Consider the following 16,100-nt stretch of genomic DNA (forward strand, 5'->3'; position numbering starts at 1 on the left):
ACATTAAACATAAAAGCAATTTTGGCTTTGGTTTGTAACACAATTGCAAAACTGTCTTGACCAAAATGCACATTAAGGGTGCAATCCTATGGCCGCTAGATAGCGGCTGCAGTTTCTGAGAACTGACCTTGGAGCTTGCACCCCAAGGTCAGTTTCCGGACAACTGCATCTCCACCCCCTCCGCCTCGTAGGCAGCGTGGATCATCTCCGTGCTTCTAAGAGCAGCACAAAGCAGGGGGAAACGGGGCCCTCCTGGGGGTGCGGAGTTCGTACATGCCAGTACGACACTTCCTATGTATTGTCCAGCCTCTCCGCCCTGTGCTCCAATGTCCCGTGGATAGACAGCTGAAATTGGCCATCTAGCTGCGAATGTAGGGCAGCTAGAGCACGGAGGAAAGGATTCCCTCCGTGCTCCTCCTGTTGTGCATTGGATAAGCAGTCGCCTCTGAGTCTGGAGGCAGCCGTCTATCCGCATAGGATTGCTGCCGAAAACGAAAACTGCCCTTCTTCTAATTTTTGTTCCATGTGAACAAAGATCACCCACGCACATAAACAGTGAGGAGTCAAAGAATGTAAGTCTCACATGCTAAAATGCTTGAACAGTTAGTCACCATTGTGCTTACTTACATCAAAACCTGTGTTTGGATCCCAGCCAACATGTCCAATGTGTCTGGGGGGAGGAAAGCAAAACAAAAAACTACATTAGAAATATGGGGATAAAGCAGCTGAACTCTAATATGAAATCTTAAAAGTCAAGAATTGTCAACTTAGAATTATTCAACCGATACAAAGAGAATCTATGGAAAAGGATAGGAGGAGACAGAGTTAGATGATTCCAAAGATTACGCACATACTGTTTGGACTAGCCAATGTCAAGAGATCTATTGATAGCATTTTATCTTAAATGTTTCTTAACTGAGGTCAATGCTTTTTAACACTTTTCAAAAGCAGACTGTCTGAAAAGCATATTTTATTGGTTAAACCCATTTTTAATTTTCAGTAGTTTGATCATCATGGAGACAGTCTTTGTGAAATAAGAAGCTGCGGTTTTGACCAAACAGCACTTTTGTTGTATGCCGCACAAAGCTATTTATTTCATTTTTGCATTCTATAGTGCAGTTTCTATAAAGTTCCAAGCACAAGAAATTCTGACCATCGTTAGAAATCATGGTTGCCATTGGATGCTCTTATCACTTTACTGGGTGAACTAACAGTGGTTTTCAAACTGCCGATCTTCCCTTTCCCACCCTGATTGGTCTACCGAAGAACACATGTCATCTATCCTAAAAGCATGGCATGCTGCAAAAAGACTGTGTAGTACATTACTTGGTGTACATGCAAGGCACCCACCAGATCTCACTGACATCTCATGAAAGACAAGTGAGTGTCCTGGAATGTGCCTAATGCCCCTGTGCAACATACAGCAGCAGAATAAAATATGTAACAGTAGACAAGCTGCCTTTCATGGAAGCTGGTACACCATTATTAGTGATCATCTCATCAAGGTATCCAAATAAGCTTCTAAGGAATGTCAGAATTCCTAAGAACGCAGCTGAAACCTTCGTTTCTAAAATAATTACTTAGTATAATCAGTCTGCTTGCATATAATTGGAAAGAAATCCAAGAGTTTGTGCAGAAATAGTGGAATTATAAAGTAAAGAAATTCAGTTATTAGTACTATTGGTTATACTCCTGAATTTAACTTACTATGTATTTATTGGGCTATTTGAAGTATTCTGTGTGTATGGAGCATGATCTGGTATTTATTAATGGCAGCAAAAATATTAATAACCACTAAATGGGGCGACTAACCCTGCCATGCTTAAAAGAATGGCCAAAAGAATACTCAAATCTGGAATTTTCCAAAACACCCGAAACATAGACTTGATGTCAAAAGTTATCCATGCCCAGTAGCCTCCAGCATTAGCTGCTGCAATATATTGTATATGGCCTTTGAAGATTTTGCAGAAACTTCAATTAGTGCAAAATACACCTGCTAGCCTACTAACTAAAAGGGAATGTTTTGCTAGTTCCTGAACAACTAGTGGTTGCTGGTCCATTTCTGAGCACAATTCAGCCCTAAATGGCTTGGGACCCATGCACTGCCTTCTACCACATGAGTACCTAACATCGGAGGCCTCCTCAGAGTATCTTAGGTGGGCGGTGATTGGAGAGGTTCTCTCAGCTGTGAGGGACCATATATGGAACATCCTCCCTGGGGAGGTGTAGAATATGATATCTTTTTGGTACCAGGCCAAGACCTATTTTCCCAGGCTTTCCTACATGTCACTAAAGCTGGTTTTAATTGGTTTTGCTGGATTTCACTGCTCTAACTTGCTTCTGTTGCTTTCTGTGGATTTTAATATTGACTTTTATTGCACTGATTTTCATTTTTACTGTTTATCTGTGTAAGCCACCCTGGGAGTTCGCTTTTTTTAAGCGAAAGGGTCATAAATCTTAAAATAAACTGACCAAATATGGTCATTTCCAAAATAGCAAATAACTATGGGACTTGGACCTGTTTATTACCTATATTGGTGATTATTAGACTTCAAACAGGAAATTCTTCCTGCCCACATAAAATTATGGAAATGTGACTAACGTTCTACATAAATGTATGTACCTGTATTTGTGCATATTTGTTACAAAATTTAAAATAAAGAATAAATAAAAAGTAGGCACTCTTACTGGAAGTTGCTTGGAGTTCCAATGTCTGCCTTTGTCAATCTCTTCTTTTTTGCTTTTCCTTTTTTCTTTTCTTTGGTATATGAGATATTGTTGACTTGTGAACCATAAAATCTATTAGTGGTGATCTCTGGATTTTTGATGTCAACAGTTGCCATTGGCAGACTTGGACCTGTAAGAGTACAAATAGACTTTATACTTAACTTGCATTAATTTGGCCAGCTTTCTTATGTCCCTTGGACTTAAACCAAGTATGACAGAATCAGGGCAAAGTTATATTCAGTAAAAAAAATTGGCTGGGTATTGCATAATTCATACCAATACAAAGAAAGGTCAGAGGATTTCCATACACATCTTTTTTTGATTCTTCACAAGAACTTCAAAAGATGTACTTGTACCTCATCGCCATATTTCATTAAAGTGTAAAACTTGTAAAGAGATGTAATAATGTGTTTTTAACTCAATGAAATATACAACACTGAATGCCCCCTCCCATTTCATTTACCAAACCATTTAACAGATTTTCTATGGGCAGTTCCAGTTTAAGTGCCAAGGGGTGTGTGTGTGTGTGTGTGTGTGTGTATATGTATGAAGAAAAACTAATTATTTTTAAGACTGCAATCCTATATCCACATACTTGAAAGTAAGCCCCACTGAAGGATAAGACAACATAATTATTAGCATTAAGTGGAAAAAATAATAAAACTCAAAGGTTTTCAATTCTAAGTCATCAATACATACATGCATTTTTATCCATGTCTAATTTATGTTGCTCTCCTCTGGACCATTTATTGTGCAAACCTGGTCATTATTATATACTATGCTAACCTACCTCACAGAGTTACAGTTTAAGATAAAAAATGGGGGAAAATGTCAGGTTTATTACAATGAGCTCCTTAAAAAAGTGTGATAAACAGGTATTAATTTCAACCCATTTTTATATGCATACATGTACATAATAACATTTTGTTCCAATAGCCTTGTCTTATCAAGCATCCTCTTCAAAAATAGAAACACCAGTACAAGAACAATATGAACACCAAACCCTCAAATTAAATTTCTGGCTACTACAAAAAAGTGAGCCTTAGACTGCCTGCCTAAAGATGTTCTCAAGGGCCAAAGATCTGGGAGATGCCCATTTTTATATTATACTATTGGCCAACCACAACAAATATGAATATCAATGATGATTAATGAATTACAGTTAATAATGGGTATTGACAATTACTAACAAAAATTATTAATTAATAATTAACAAGCCATATTCATTTAGTTTGTGGCACTATAGTAATCAACCCACTAGAACATTTTTAATTGAAATACTTCATTGGTTTAGATTTTGTGTCCTGTTGAGCCTATAGCGAAGCTACTACAGTAATTTATTATTTATGTGCAATTTTACTAGGTATTTTTACAGTGCAATCCTAAACACATTAGTCTCACCATATTCCATGGAACATACTCCCAGGAAGGTATGTACAACAAGCATCAAAGCTTTGTTAACAAGCATCACACCTACAGCTACGTAATCTATATATGAAAAACAACTTTAAGCTGATGTAAAACCATGCTTACCACTCTCATTAGACTTTGGTTGTCCATGAGGAACACATGAGTCTAAGGAACTTCTATTTTCTTCTAACACTGCCATATTTATATCCAACAAACATTTCCCCATCATAACACAGGCACCTTCTCCATCAGCTGTAGACAGCTTGATTAGTGAAGATGAAAGAGGCCTGTAAAGTTCATCATTAGGAACTGCTGCCTACTGGAGGCAGTCTGCTGCAGACTAAATGAGATTCCAGCTCACGTGTTAAAATGAACGAGGGCCATGTGATTCCTGGCAAGTCTTTTTAAAACTAATTCTGATAAATCCCCATCTTCATCCCAACCATTAGATGGAGCGTCAGTAAACCACAGCTAACTGCTTCACACTGAAGAGACCTTTCCATTACCAACAAGAATAAAAACACAAATCCCAGGAAATTACAGGCTAAAGTATTTTACATAACTGTTAATGCCAATTGGTTTAATCTTACAATGTTTACTATGCATTAACCAAGCATTTCAACAAAAGAAACAGCTAAAGACATCTATTGTGTCTTTACGGTTAACATTAAACTGTTGAGGTGTGTCCAGATAAAAATGTAGAATGTGTGCAGATAAAGGCAGAATGCTATTTCTAACTTCCCAAAAGGACAGACATTTGATTTCAGCTTGTGAATTAGGGGCTGAAGCATCTCAGTGAATTCTTCAGATAACAACCTAATGTCAGTATGCCAGAGTTTAAAGCTGATTACCTAAGCCATTCCCACGTAATCAGCATATGCCAAGAACAGTAGCTACTACTACACCAACATTTGCTAGCTACTTTTTACTTTCAGTCCTTTATACCATTGCCTTTGTGGCCTTCCACTGTTCCATTTATATTACAGTTTTAAAGTATCATTGAGCGATCCTACAGCTAAACATCATAAGCAGCAATTTGCATTGCATATTTAGATACAGATGTCAGGTAGACAATTACATTTATGAGTGATGAGTTATGAATGATGAGTTGAGAGTGAAAGTTGTTTAAATAGGAAGTTACCTCAAGCAAAAATCTTACCATTTGGTAGATCTCTCCTTTTCTCTGTTAAGGGAAAAAACACAAAACACTATAATTCCATTCATGCATGAAGTTAAAACATATTTCTTTTTCTTCAGAGACATTATATGTGAATTTTAGTTTGCCTTGTTAATATTTCAAACTCTGCTTTAGAAGTTTCATGCATTTTAGTAACTGGTTTAAGCCTCCTCTAACGGCTTGTGGATGACCTCAGATCTTCCAAATAATCTCTCAGCAGGACTGCTATTTCTCCAGCTTGAAGACTAGCTTAGAAAATGTGGCTCCTAGTGTAAATCACTTCAAAGTGCAGTTCCAAAAGAGTAGGATGGTTTCTTCAAATTTCTCTCAAAATCTCAGTGATTGATGACACTTCGTTTATTCACTTTTTCCTGTCTTAGATATGCTTTTAGTATTTCAAGATGATAAAAATAAAGCTGATCTTATGCAACTCTGACAAAGTAAATAAAACACATCGAACTGGCAGTGACAAAAATCCTAACTGCCATGTTTTGGGAGAAAGAAGCCATTCCTACAATTAGTTTATCTTCTAAGATCTAGGAATTTCTAGAACATATTTTCTCTATGTTTAAGGAAGGAGGGGTGATGTCTGGGAGTAATAGAAAAGTTTGTATTATATTCTACAGACCTAAGAACAATGATACTAACATACTAACATTTTATAATAAAAAGGTGTTTAGAGTGTGCAGGTATTGGGTCTAAAAGAAAGATTGAAGTGTATAGTTCAAGTAGAAAAGACATGTGCAAATACATGGAAAGGTTCCTCCTGTGCAAGCACTGAGTCACTGCTGACTCCTAGAGGGACGCCGCTTTCGCGGCGTTTTCATGGCAGACTATAGCGGGGTGGTTTACCATTGCCTTCCCTAGTTGTGACTACCTTTCCCCCAGCAAGCTGGGTCCTCACTTTACCGACCTCGGAAGGATGGAAGGCTGAGTCGACCTGAGCCGGCTACCCGAGACCCGGCTTCCGCTAGGATCGAACTCAGGTTGTGGGGAGAGTTTTGGCTGCAATATTGCCACCTACCACTCTGCACCACACAAGGCTCTGAAAATACATGACACACGTCTAATATGCAGTGAGTAAGTACACTTTGTGATTTGTTTATTTGACACAAATGATGTATATATGGAACATTCTATGGGTGCACATTTTAAACAAAAAATGAAGACACTAAAGACTGCAATCCTATACATGACTACGCAGAAGTCCCATTGAGTTCAATGTGGTTTACTCCCAGGTAAGTGTGTATAGGATTGTAGTCTAAATCTGAAATCCTAATTTAAACAAACTGAACTTTAAGATAATGTTTTACTCTTGTCTGAAAACTCTCCTCTGTCGAAAATAAACTGGGTTAATTTAAAGTGAAGCAAAACATACCTATACAGAGGGGGGGCGGGGTTGTATGGAAAAGCATTATATCATGCAAGTCCCTGTAACTGCATTCCGAAGCAGTTACAGCTCAGATACAGGTTGACTTCCTTATCTGCCTTAGAACCATACAGCACATTGGAACACTGGATATGCTGTTCCAGCTGCTCAGATTTAACCCTAAGGGTCCTAGAATTGTCTGCCAGAAAACCTTGAACATTTTATTAGGAGCTGTATTACACACCACAGTGAAAATGAAATTATGCAGTCCTGACTGCCTTATGGGAACAGAAGAGTTACAGCAACAATTCTATAACAAGAGTTACGTGACATCCAGCAGTGTAATACAGACTTAGGACTCCATCTAGTGGCTTAAGAGAGAAACATTGTCTATCCAAGAAAAGAAGATCCAAGTTTGCCCTTCTATGTATAAAAACTGCCAGTAAAAAGTCAACGTTAACATATTATTCATTTAAAAATAACATATGGAAGGCATAGAGGAAGTAGGGAATGGATCTATCCATTCCCTATGGATATATGAATGGATGAATGGATCTAACCATTCATACAAGGATCTATCCTTGTGCTGATATTCAATCAAAAGGCTATTAGGTCACTGCTCTGGTCACATAATTCACAGCAAAAAAGAGTTTGAGAACAAGGGAGTAACACACAAAAGGATTTCTGTACATGTACCAAAGCAGTGGGTCTGAACACAGGTCTCTGAACAATGCCCACATATGTGCAGAAAACTAATTAACTTTCCAAGCCAGAGACAATCTGTGTGTGAGGGAGCCCAGACAGAGGAATGGCACTTGAGTCATATGCAGCCAAACGTTACAAAAGCTGGACAAATTCATGTATCCAGCTAGGTCAGAGATGAGGAACCTCCAGCCCACGGAGCCTCTTAAATTCCTCTAGGGGTGGGACACGGCCTACTCCCTCAAACCTTGGCGTTCCCAGAACCATGGCAGTACCTCCATCTTGTTTCTCAGTGGACCTGATTTGGCTCCAGTTTTGTTGGTGTTCACCACCTAAGCTCACTGTTATAAGGAACAATAGTATTTAGGAATTCTATCTTGTATGTCATTACCATCTACCACTAATTATTTGTACAAAAACCATTAGTTTTACTTGCATGGGACAGATCGGCCCAATTTGCACATATTTGTTGGTAATTACTGTGTATGCATGTACAATCAGTATTTGATATATTTCTTGAATCTAAGTACATTTTTTACTAAGTAGTTTACTAAAGTGTTTTATGTCATTCCATCTCTATTACATTAATAACTGAATTATCCCTAAGAAGCTGAATACTAAAGGGCTTCTCCTTCTGATGTGTATCTAAAGACTTTTTTTTCAGTATTAGGAAGTAAACCTTTTTTGTCTCCAGTTTTCAATACCTCAAGAGTGTGGATCACTCTGGATCGTTTCTGCTAAATCATAAGTGTGGAACCTTTGTTTTGGGGCCCAAGGGCTGAATTCCCTTGTGGCTTACGTTCCAGGCTCCTGAAAAACATAGGCTGGGCCAAAAAAAAAGTGGGTGGCGCAACCCCTGCCCCCCATGCACTCATGCATATCACATATCCATTCTCACACATAAAACACACATAGATACTTCAACTCCCCACACCCACGCAGCAACCAGCAACTAATGGCAGCATGGGGGAAATTTCTGTGGTATGTGTATCTGCAGCACATGGGGTGGAGAGGGTTAACCCTTCCCTCCACAGCTGTGATCCCTCCACCCACCCAATCACACCCTGTCCTGCAATAGGCTTGAACAAAGGCTGCCATTGGTTGAATAGAAGGCTTTTTCAAGCTGAATTCCTGCATGGTGAAAGGCTGCAAGCCCACAAGCCATAGTTTCCCCATCCATTCTCAATTATACTCAAAGCAGTGAAGTGTTGGAAAACTGTATATCTACCAGATTTTCGTTGCCGTCTTCCAAGTAAGTCTGTTAATGCCTTTTGGAATTTTTTAGCTTCTTCTTCATTAGCAAAATTAAGACCCACCTGACATGCCTGAAAAACAAAAAAGTATAACTTTTCAAAGAAGTTGAATAAATACCTACACATCTTCTCCAACCTCAACGAAGTCAGATGTACTTAAGTCCCACAGAAATCAAGGAGACTTCAGTCTTTGACCTCAATATGAATTAGGTGTGTAAGTTTTTAATTATATTGTACACATTAAGTTACAAGCCAACTGAAAACAAGACTGTAAAATAATGGAGTAAGCTGTCAAGTATGAATTTTCAGGAAATAATTTAAAATTGCATAGTTCTTTTATTATTTGGTTAGACAATAAAATATCCAAATATAAACAACCCCGTCAAAAAAATCACTTGATATTTTATGAAACATTTCAAGAGAAAACAAACTTTTTTAAAGGAGGTAAGTATTAAAATAACAGTGAAATACTTACGTCTCCAGCAAAGGTATGAAAATATGTTCTAGGACTATTATATACAAAGTTATTATACAGTTCTTGTTCCCACAATTGTTTTCCATCCTGAAAGGGAAGGGGAAAAAAGATACAGACAATGAGACTGTCAGGTGATTATAACCATATTCTGATGTGATTTCTGCAAGTTAGCAAAAACAGATTTTCTGCATCCTGTCAGATAACTATACCTCAAGTGATTCTTAGGAGAAAAGTCAATGCTATCTTCTTGGAAAGCAAAGTGGTAATACTATGCCACAGAGCCACAAACTTGCATAGTTTCTTGGTAACCTGCACTTTGCAATTATTTCTATATCACTGCTTTGAAAATGTACTACAACTGGAAAACTGCATGTGTTCCATATGCCCAAATATTAACAGAAAAATTCTTCAGGTGGCATGGACAGGCACAGAGCTTGTTAAAAGGAGTTTGGGCAAGATCCAGAGACAGGACATGTACATGTCAAAATAAGCTTGATTCATAATTGGACCTTTTATTCAGCAGTTCTTACTGCCAAAAGGATAAGTGACAAGGCAGCTTGTTTATTCAGTAAAAAGAACTTGTGCAACAAGATCAGGAAGCAAAGCTCTGGCTGTATACATGTATGTACACATCTATCTTTGGGTTCATGAGCATTTTTTTAAGCATGACACCATGCACCAGAGAGCAAAAACACACATTTATTCTGTTTCTACAGAGTTTAACAATTCCTTAATACACAAAGGAGCTGCTTGTAAGGATATGCAACTCATGCATATACACTTTGACAAATTAAGATATGATCAACACAAACGTATATTAGAGATGGCAAAAGGAAGAGATCCTCACCTTGATATCATATATTCTAATAAAATAAGACCTTTGTGGATTGTCCTTTACAAGGCAAGCTACACCACAGCATTTCTTTGACCACATGGCATTCCGATCTGCTGCATAAATCTGAACAACTGCAGAACACATTGTCTGAAAAGGAAAAGAAAAGCCTAACTGTTAAGACTTAGAACTCATCATCTTGCTACCACCTTCGGTAAAAGCAAATAAACTCATTCATAAAGTCAGGCACAGCTAGTCTCCTCCATTAGTTATAAGCAGGTTTGCTTTTGTTAACAATAGAATTCTAACCAGACATCACCTCAAACAAATATAAAGGCAGCAGTTGCTGCATTTATCGAGTTAAAACTGAGTGACGATTTTAGACAGATCTAGTGCCATCAATAATGGCATAGCGCCCTTGGTTAAAACATGCTATAAAATCCTGCCTCAGCTTGCTATTACTGGGGAGCAAGGCTTCATAGAGACCTAGCATGCACAGGATTTAATGCAGTAAGAATGAATAGTCAAGCTGATCAAGGATATTCAACAGAAGAAACCCTTGTTTAAATAAGTTACCTAGCTTCTCTACAGTCCATAGGTAAACAAAGCATTGGGCTAGTTCGCATGACATGGCAGCTCAGCAAAGGGTTAATTTACCTGTGAGGAGCTATGGTGCATGCTAGCCACCATTATGGATATGCAAGCCCCGACTGGGGGTTGCCATGGCTTGTGTTGTGCGAACCCAGGCAGCAATGATTGAGGGTTAAGCAACCCTCTCATAACCCTAAAACAGACCATAGGTTACATGAATACCTCTGCCGCCTCAAATAACCCCGGGTGCCTGGGTTTGCACGGCCCAACAAACTATGGCAACCCCTGGCTGGAGCTTGCATATTCATAATGGCAGATGGCAACATGCCATGGTGCCTCAAGGGTTAATTAGCCTATGGTGAGCTGTCATGTTGTCCAAATCAGGTCACTGTGTAGTTGACTTACAATAACTTGAGGACAATGGCTCAGACTCCCACTATGCAGCAATGCATTTTAACTGGCAGCTGTATGATCTGCAAACTTCACAGGCTTGGAGAAGGTGAAAAATATTTATTTTAAAAACATCTAATTTGTCATTAAGTGGCGACAGGGATAAGAGGAATACAAATCATACAGAAGTGGCTTTTCTTAAGTGCTTCAGGAAACCATTCTCCCACACTTCATGACATTGAACAAATGCACACTGCAGTACTTTTATCTGTACACTGTCTGAGGTACCAGTTAACTAATATAAAATAAATTTTATGAAATTCTCAGCGAAACAGCATATGTCTTTTTTTCAGAGGCTGCCCATGACAACAATATCTAAAATCTGAATCCACCATGACAAAGAACTAAAGGCCTATCTTGTTTTTGTGATGTTTTTCTTATTACCATAAATAACTTAGGAGCCAGCTTGGAAGGAGGAGACAGACGTAAGAGCAACAGTTGGAAGAAATGTCTTGCTAATAGCTGTGCAGGTCACCATGACAGAATGTCACCATAAAATATCTCAAAGGTGGGCCTTCTTGGTGGTGGGTGGCCACCCTCTGGAACCCTGTGCAGTTCAGGAGGCAGAAAATATGGTATGTTTTACACGCCTCTTGAAAACACACTTGCTCATCCAGGCATTCTCTGGCTTGTAATTAATTAATTTACTACCTCACCTAACAGTTCCTTGTATTGCTTTTATTGTTACTGAAGTTGAAGATGTTTTTAACAGTGTATTTTAAATGTGATTTATTTATATGTAAACTGCTTAGAGATTTTCTTATATCAAACAGTAAATAAGTATTAATAAATAATAAATAATTATTTATTTGTCGCAGACAAGCTGGAGAGGGTTCAGAGGAGGGCAACAAAGATGATCAGGGGACTGGAAACAAAGCCCTATGAAGAGAGACTGAAAGGACTGGGCATGTTTAGCCTTGAGAAGAGAAGACTGAGGGGAGATATGAGAGCGCTCTTCAAGTACTTGAAAGGTTGTCATAGAGAGGAAGGCCAGGAACTCTTCTCGATCATCCCAGAGTGCAGGACACGGAATAATGGGCTCAAGTTACAGGAAGCCAGATTCCAGCTGAACATCAGGAAAATCTTCCTGACTGTTAGAGCAATACGACAATAGAACCAATTACCTAGGGAGGTGGTGGGCTCTCCCACACTGGAGGCATTCAAGACGAGCCTGGACAGCCATCTGTCAGGGATGCTCTGACTTGGATTCCTGCATTGAGCAGGGGGTTGGACTTGATGGCCTTGTAGGCCCCTTCCAACCCTACTATTCTATGATTCTAATTAATAAACAACTTATATTCCAATTGCTTTTCTCCTCCTTCTCCTCTCACCACCGAAATTAACACTTTGACCCCAAAAATGCTTATAATAGCAGCACACATGGGTGGCGAAATCCAATTCCTGCTCCTGGAAGCAGGGACAAAGTTCTTAGGTGCCGGTGCTAGATTTTTGCAAACCTGCTTTTTATGTTTGCTTCTGTTCTACAAAATCAAACATTAACTGCTTCTGGAAGCAGGCAACTGTACACTGTAATTTATAGACTTCATTGCAACTCTTGTTCTGCAAGAATGGATAACATAAGCTATTTGTACTTATTTTAGGGTTCATGGAAGTCTGGATAGTACCAGCAGAAACTGCAATTTATTCAGAATCAAGAACTAGAGCTGCTAAGATGAATCCTTGACAGCATTTAAAAACATATATTGCAATTCTGACGATCAAATATGTTAGTTATTGCTAACATTTTAAACTAAATTTCCTTATATTGACACGATCTTCATGGTGATATGAAAGATAAATTTCTTAAGGGCCGGATTCTTGTATGGCATTCCAAATAGCCAGCAATTTCTTTTGAAATAAAGTTCTTGAGTTTATCTTCTAGAGGTGCTTTAAAAAAACAAAACAAAAGCAAAACCCCTATCAACTGGAGCACAGTACAAGCAAACATGCATATCAACACTCTATTCTTCAAATGAATTAGATTGTACACCAGAAAGAACTTTAAATTAGGAAACTGGTGGAACACCAATACAACAGCAGAAAGATGTGGCAGAATCACCTGACAGCTTTATGGCAGACTAAACAAGCATTTGATCGGCTTGGCGGACTCAGACTTAGTTCTCGCCAAGGTGGGTAAATTCTACTTCTACTTTTTAATTTGTATGCCATGTTTCCACAAAAGAGATTGTGTTCAGAGGGGCTTAAAGTATACTAAATATGTGGCTGGGGGGTACAACTCCAGAATATAAGTGAGGCTCTCATGATTGAGTACTCCTCCTGCAATAAATAAATAAAATCCTTGCATATGGAGAACTACTATGTTATAGAACATGGCTAGAACACTTTTTGCTGACACAGTAGTTTTCTATGTGCATTTATTATTTTGGAACATATTCAATTACAAGGGCCCATGCTTGTAGTCTGAAGTTGTTCATTGTAGGTACAGGTTTACAAGCTCAGTGAGGACCAGGCTTCAGTCTGAATTGGGAAGACTGACTCCATGGTTAAGGTCTGCTTTGAAAAAATACACTGAAGGCCCCCCAAAATACACTGAAGGCATCTGTGTGGGAACAAATGTCCACGTGCTCATATTCTATATGCAGATAACACTAACAGATCTTTGATACAGAAACATTTAAAGTTCTCAGAAAACTTGGAGAGAGCTCTCATGAGTTGAAGGCAGCTGTTATCTCCCAAGTGCAGAGTCCACCCCACAATGCCATGAAAAGTTCAAATGTGCAAATTGATAATGCAATCAAACTGTAGTACAAAGCAATTAGCAACAGCTATACCCATCCCAATACACTGTTTTGGCAAGGAGCAACAAGAGCAAACAAATAGTCCCATTTTAAATAAATGCTAAAATCAAAACTTTTGACCATTACTTTACAAGACTAGCATATAAATTACAGTCTATGGAAAGCAGCTTGAGCAACTCTCTCTCTTCTCCTTCTCCATCTGCTGGCAGAAGTCAACGTGTGTAATTTTTTGCAGCACAGAAGAGGTTACACAGTGAAGTGAAATAAGTATGCAACTTGGTATTTTAAGATAATTTTTAAATATTACAAATTAATTAACATTTAATCTGAAAGAGTTATTTTGTGACATCACCATGCATATGGAAATCATAACACAGGAAGTTATAATTCAGTTTTAATCTAATTAAGTCTGTACCGGGATTTAAAAGGGGTACAATAGTTTAACCCCTTCATGGAAACACTGCCTGGTTGTGGCAAAGGGGCTTGCGTAACTCAGTGAAGCCATAAGCTATGCCATGCAGGGCCACCCAAGACGGACAGGTCATGGCAGAGAGTTCTGACAAAATGTGGTCCACTGGAGAAGGAAATGGAAACCCACTCCAGTATTCCTGCCAAGAAAACCCCATGGAACATATCACAAGGCTAAAAGATATGACGCCAGAAGATGAGCCCCTCAGGTCGGAAGGTGTCCAATATACTACTGGGGAAGAGCAGAGGGAATTTCCAAGTAGCGCCAAAAAGAATGAAGTGGCTGGGCCAAAGCCGAAAGGACACTCAGCTGTGGATGGGTCTGGTGGTGAAAAGAAAATCCGATGCTGTAAAGAACAATATTGTTAGGAACCTGGAATGTAAGATCAATGAATCAAGGTAAGCTGGAGGTGGTCAAACATGAGATGGAAAGACTGAACATCGACATCTTGGGAATCAGCGAACTAAAATGGACAAGCATGGGTGAATTTAATTCAGGTGACCATTATCTCTACTACTGTGGGCAAGAATCCCTTAGAAGAAATGGAGTAGCACTCATAGTGAAGAAAAGGGTGGGAAAAGCAGTTCTGGGGTACAATCTCAAAAACGATAGAATGATCTCAGTACAAATCCAAGGCAAACCAATCAACATCACCGTAATTCAAGTCTATGCCCCAACCACTGAGGCTGAAGAAGCTGAGGTTGATCAGTTCTATGAAGACCTACAAGACCTTCTAGAACTAACACCAAAAAAAGATGTCCTTTTCATCATAGGGGATTGGAATGCCAAAGTAGGAAGTCAAGAAATCACTGGGATAACAGGCAAGCATGGCTTTGGTGTACAAAATGAAGCAAGACAAAGGCTAGTAGAGTTTTGCCAAGAGAACATGCTGATCATAGAAAACACTCTTTTCCAACAGCACAAGAGACGACTCTACACATGGACATCACCAGATGGTCAATATCGAAATCAGATTGATTATGTCCTTTGCAGCCAAAGACGGAGAAGCTCTATACAGTCAGTCAAAACAAGACCTGGAGCTGACTGTGGCTCAGATCATAAGATTCTTGTTGCAAAATTTCGGCTTAAATTGAAGAACGTAGGGAAAACCACTAAACCATTCAGGTGTGACCTAAATCATATCCCTTATGAATATACAGTGGAGGTGAGGAATAGATTTCAGGGATTAGACCTCATAGACAGAGTGCCTGAGGAACTATGGAGGTCCATAACGTTGTTCAGAAAGCAGCAACTCAATTCATCCCAAAGAAAAAGAAATGCAAGAAAGCAAAGTGGCTGTCTGATGAGGCTTTACAAGTAGCTGAGGAAAGAAGGGAAGCAAAAAGCAAGGGAGAAAGGGGAAGATATACCCAACTTGAATGCAGATTTCCAGAGAATAGCAAGGAGAGACAAGAAGGCCTTCTTAAATGAACAATGCAAAGAAATCGAGGAAAATAACAGAATGGGAAAGACTAGAGATCTCTTCAAGAAGATCGGAGATATCAAGGGAACGTTTTGTGCAAAGACGGGCATGATAAAGGACAAAGAAGGCAGGGACCTAACAGAAGCAGATGAGATTAAGAAGAGGTGGAAAGAATACACAGAAGAACTATACAGGAAAGATCTGAATGTCCCTGATAGCCATGATAGTGCGGTCACTGAACTTGAGCCGCACATCCTAGAGAGTGAAGTCAAGTGGGCCTTAGGAAGCATTACTAACAACAAAGCTGGCATAGATGACAGTCTTCCAGCTGAGCTATTTAAAATCCTAAAAGATGATGAAGTTAAAGTGCTGCACTGAATATACCAACAAATTTGGAACACTCAACAGTGGCCACAAGACTGGAAAAGGTCAGTTTACATTCCAATTCCAAAGAAGAGCAATG

At 39.0% G+C, this 16,100-nt stretch overlaps 1 protein-coding gene across 2 annotated transcripts in view; it reads right to left on the minus strand.

Annotated features, from left to right (window-relative positions):
* The window catches only part of WASL (WASP like actin nucleation promoting factor), a 52,765-nt gene that overhangs the window by 11,768 nt on the left and 24,897 nt on the right, over positions 1 to 16,100 (minus strand). For both annotated transcript variants that reach the window (XM_084810846.1, XM_084810845.1), the window contains exons 2-7: positions 9,961 to 10,095; positions 9,114 to 9,200; positions 8,614 to 8,710; positions 5,297 to 5,320; positions 2,689 to 2,857; positions 628 to 670 (exon numbers count right to left, since the gene is read on the minus strand). In XM_084810846.1, coding sequence (XP_084666972.1) covers positions 628 to 670; positions 2,689 to 2,857; positions 5,297 to 5,320; positions 8,614 to 8,710; positions 9,114 to 9,200; positions 9,961 to 10,095 — 555 coding nt within the window. The remainder of the gene's footprint in view (positions 1 to 627; positions 671 to 2,688; positions 2,858 to 5,296; positions 5,321 to 8,613; positions 8,711 to 9,113; positions 9,201 to 9,960; positions 10,096 to 16,100) is intronic.

The sequence above is a fragment of the Heloderma suspectum genome, chromosome 7 (genome assembly GCF_057233095.1).
Source record: "Heloderma suspectum isolate Gila_16-S chromosome 7, 16-S_ref, whole genome shotgun sequence".
Lineage (NCBI taxonomy): Eukaryota > Metazoa > Chordata > Lepidosauria > Squamata > Helodermatidae > Heloderma > Heloderma suspectum.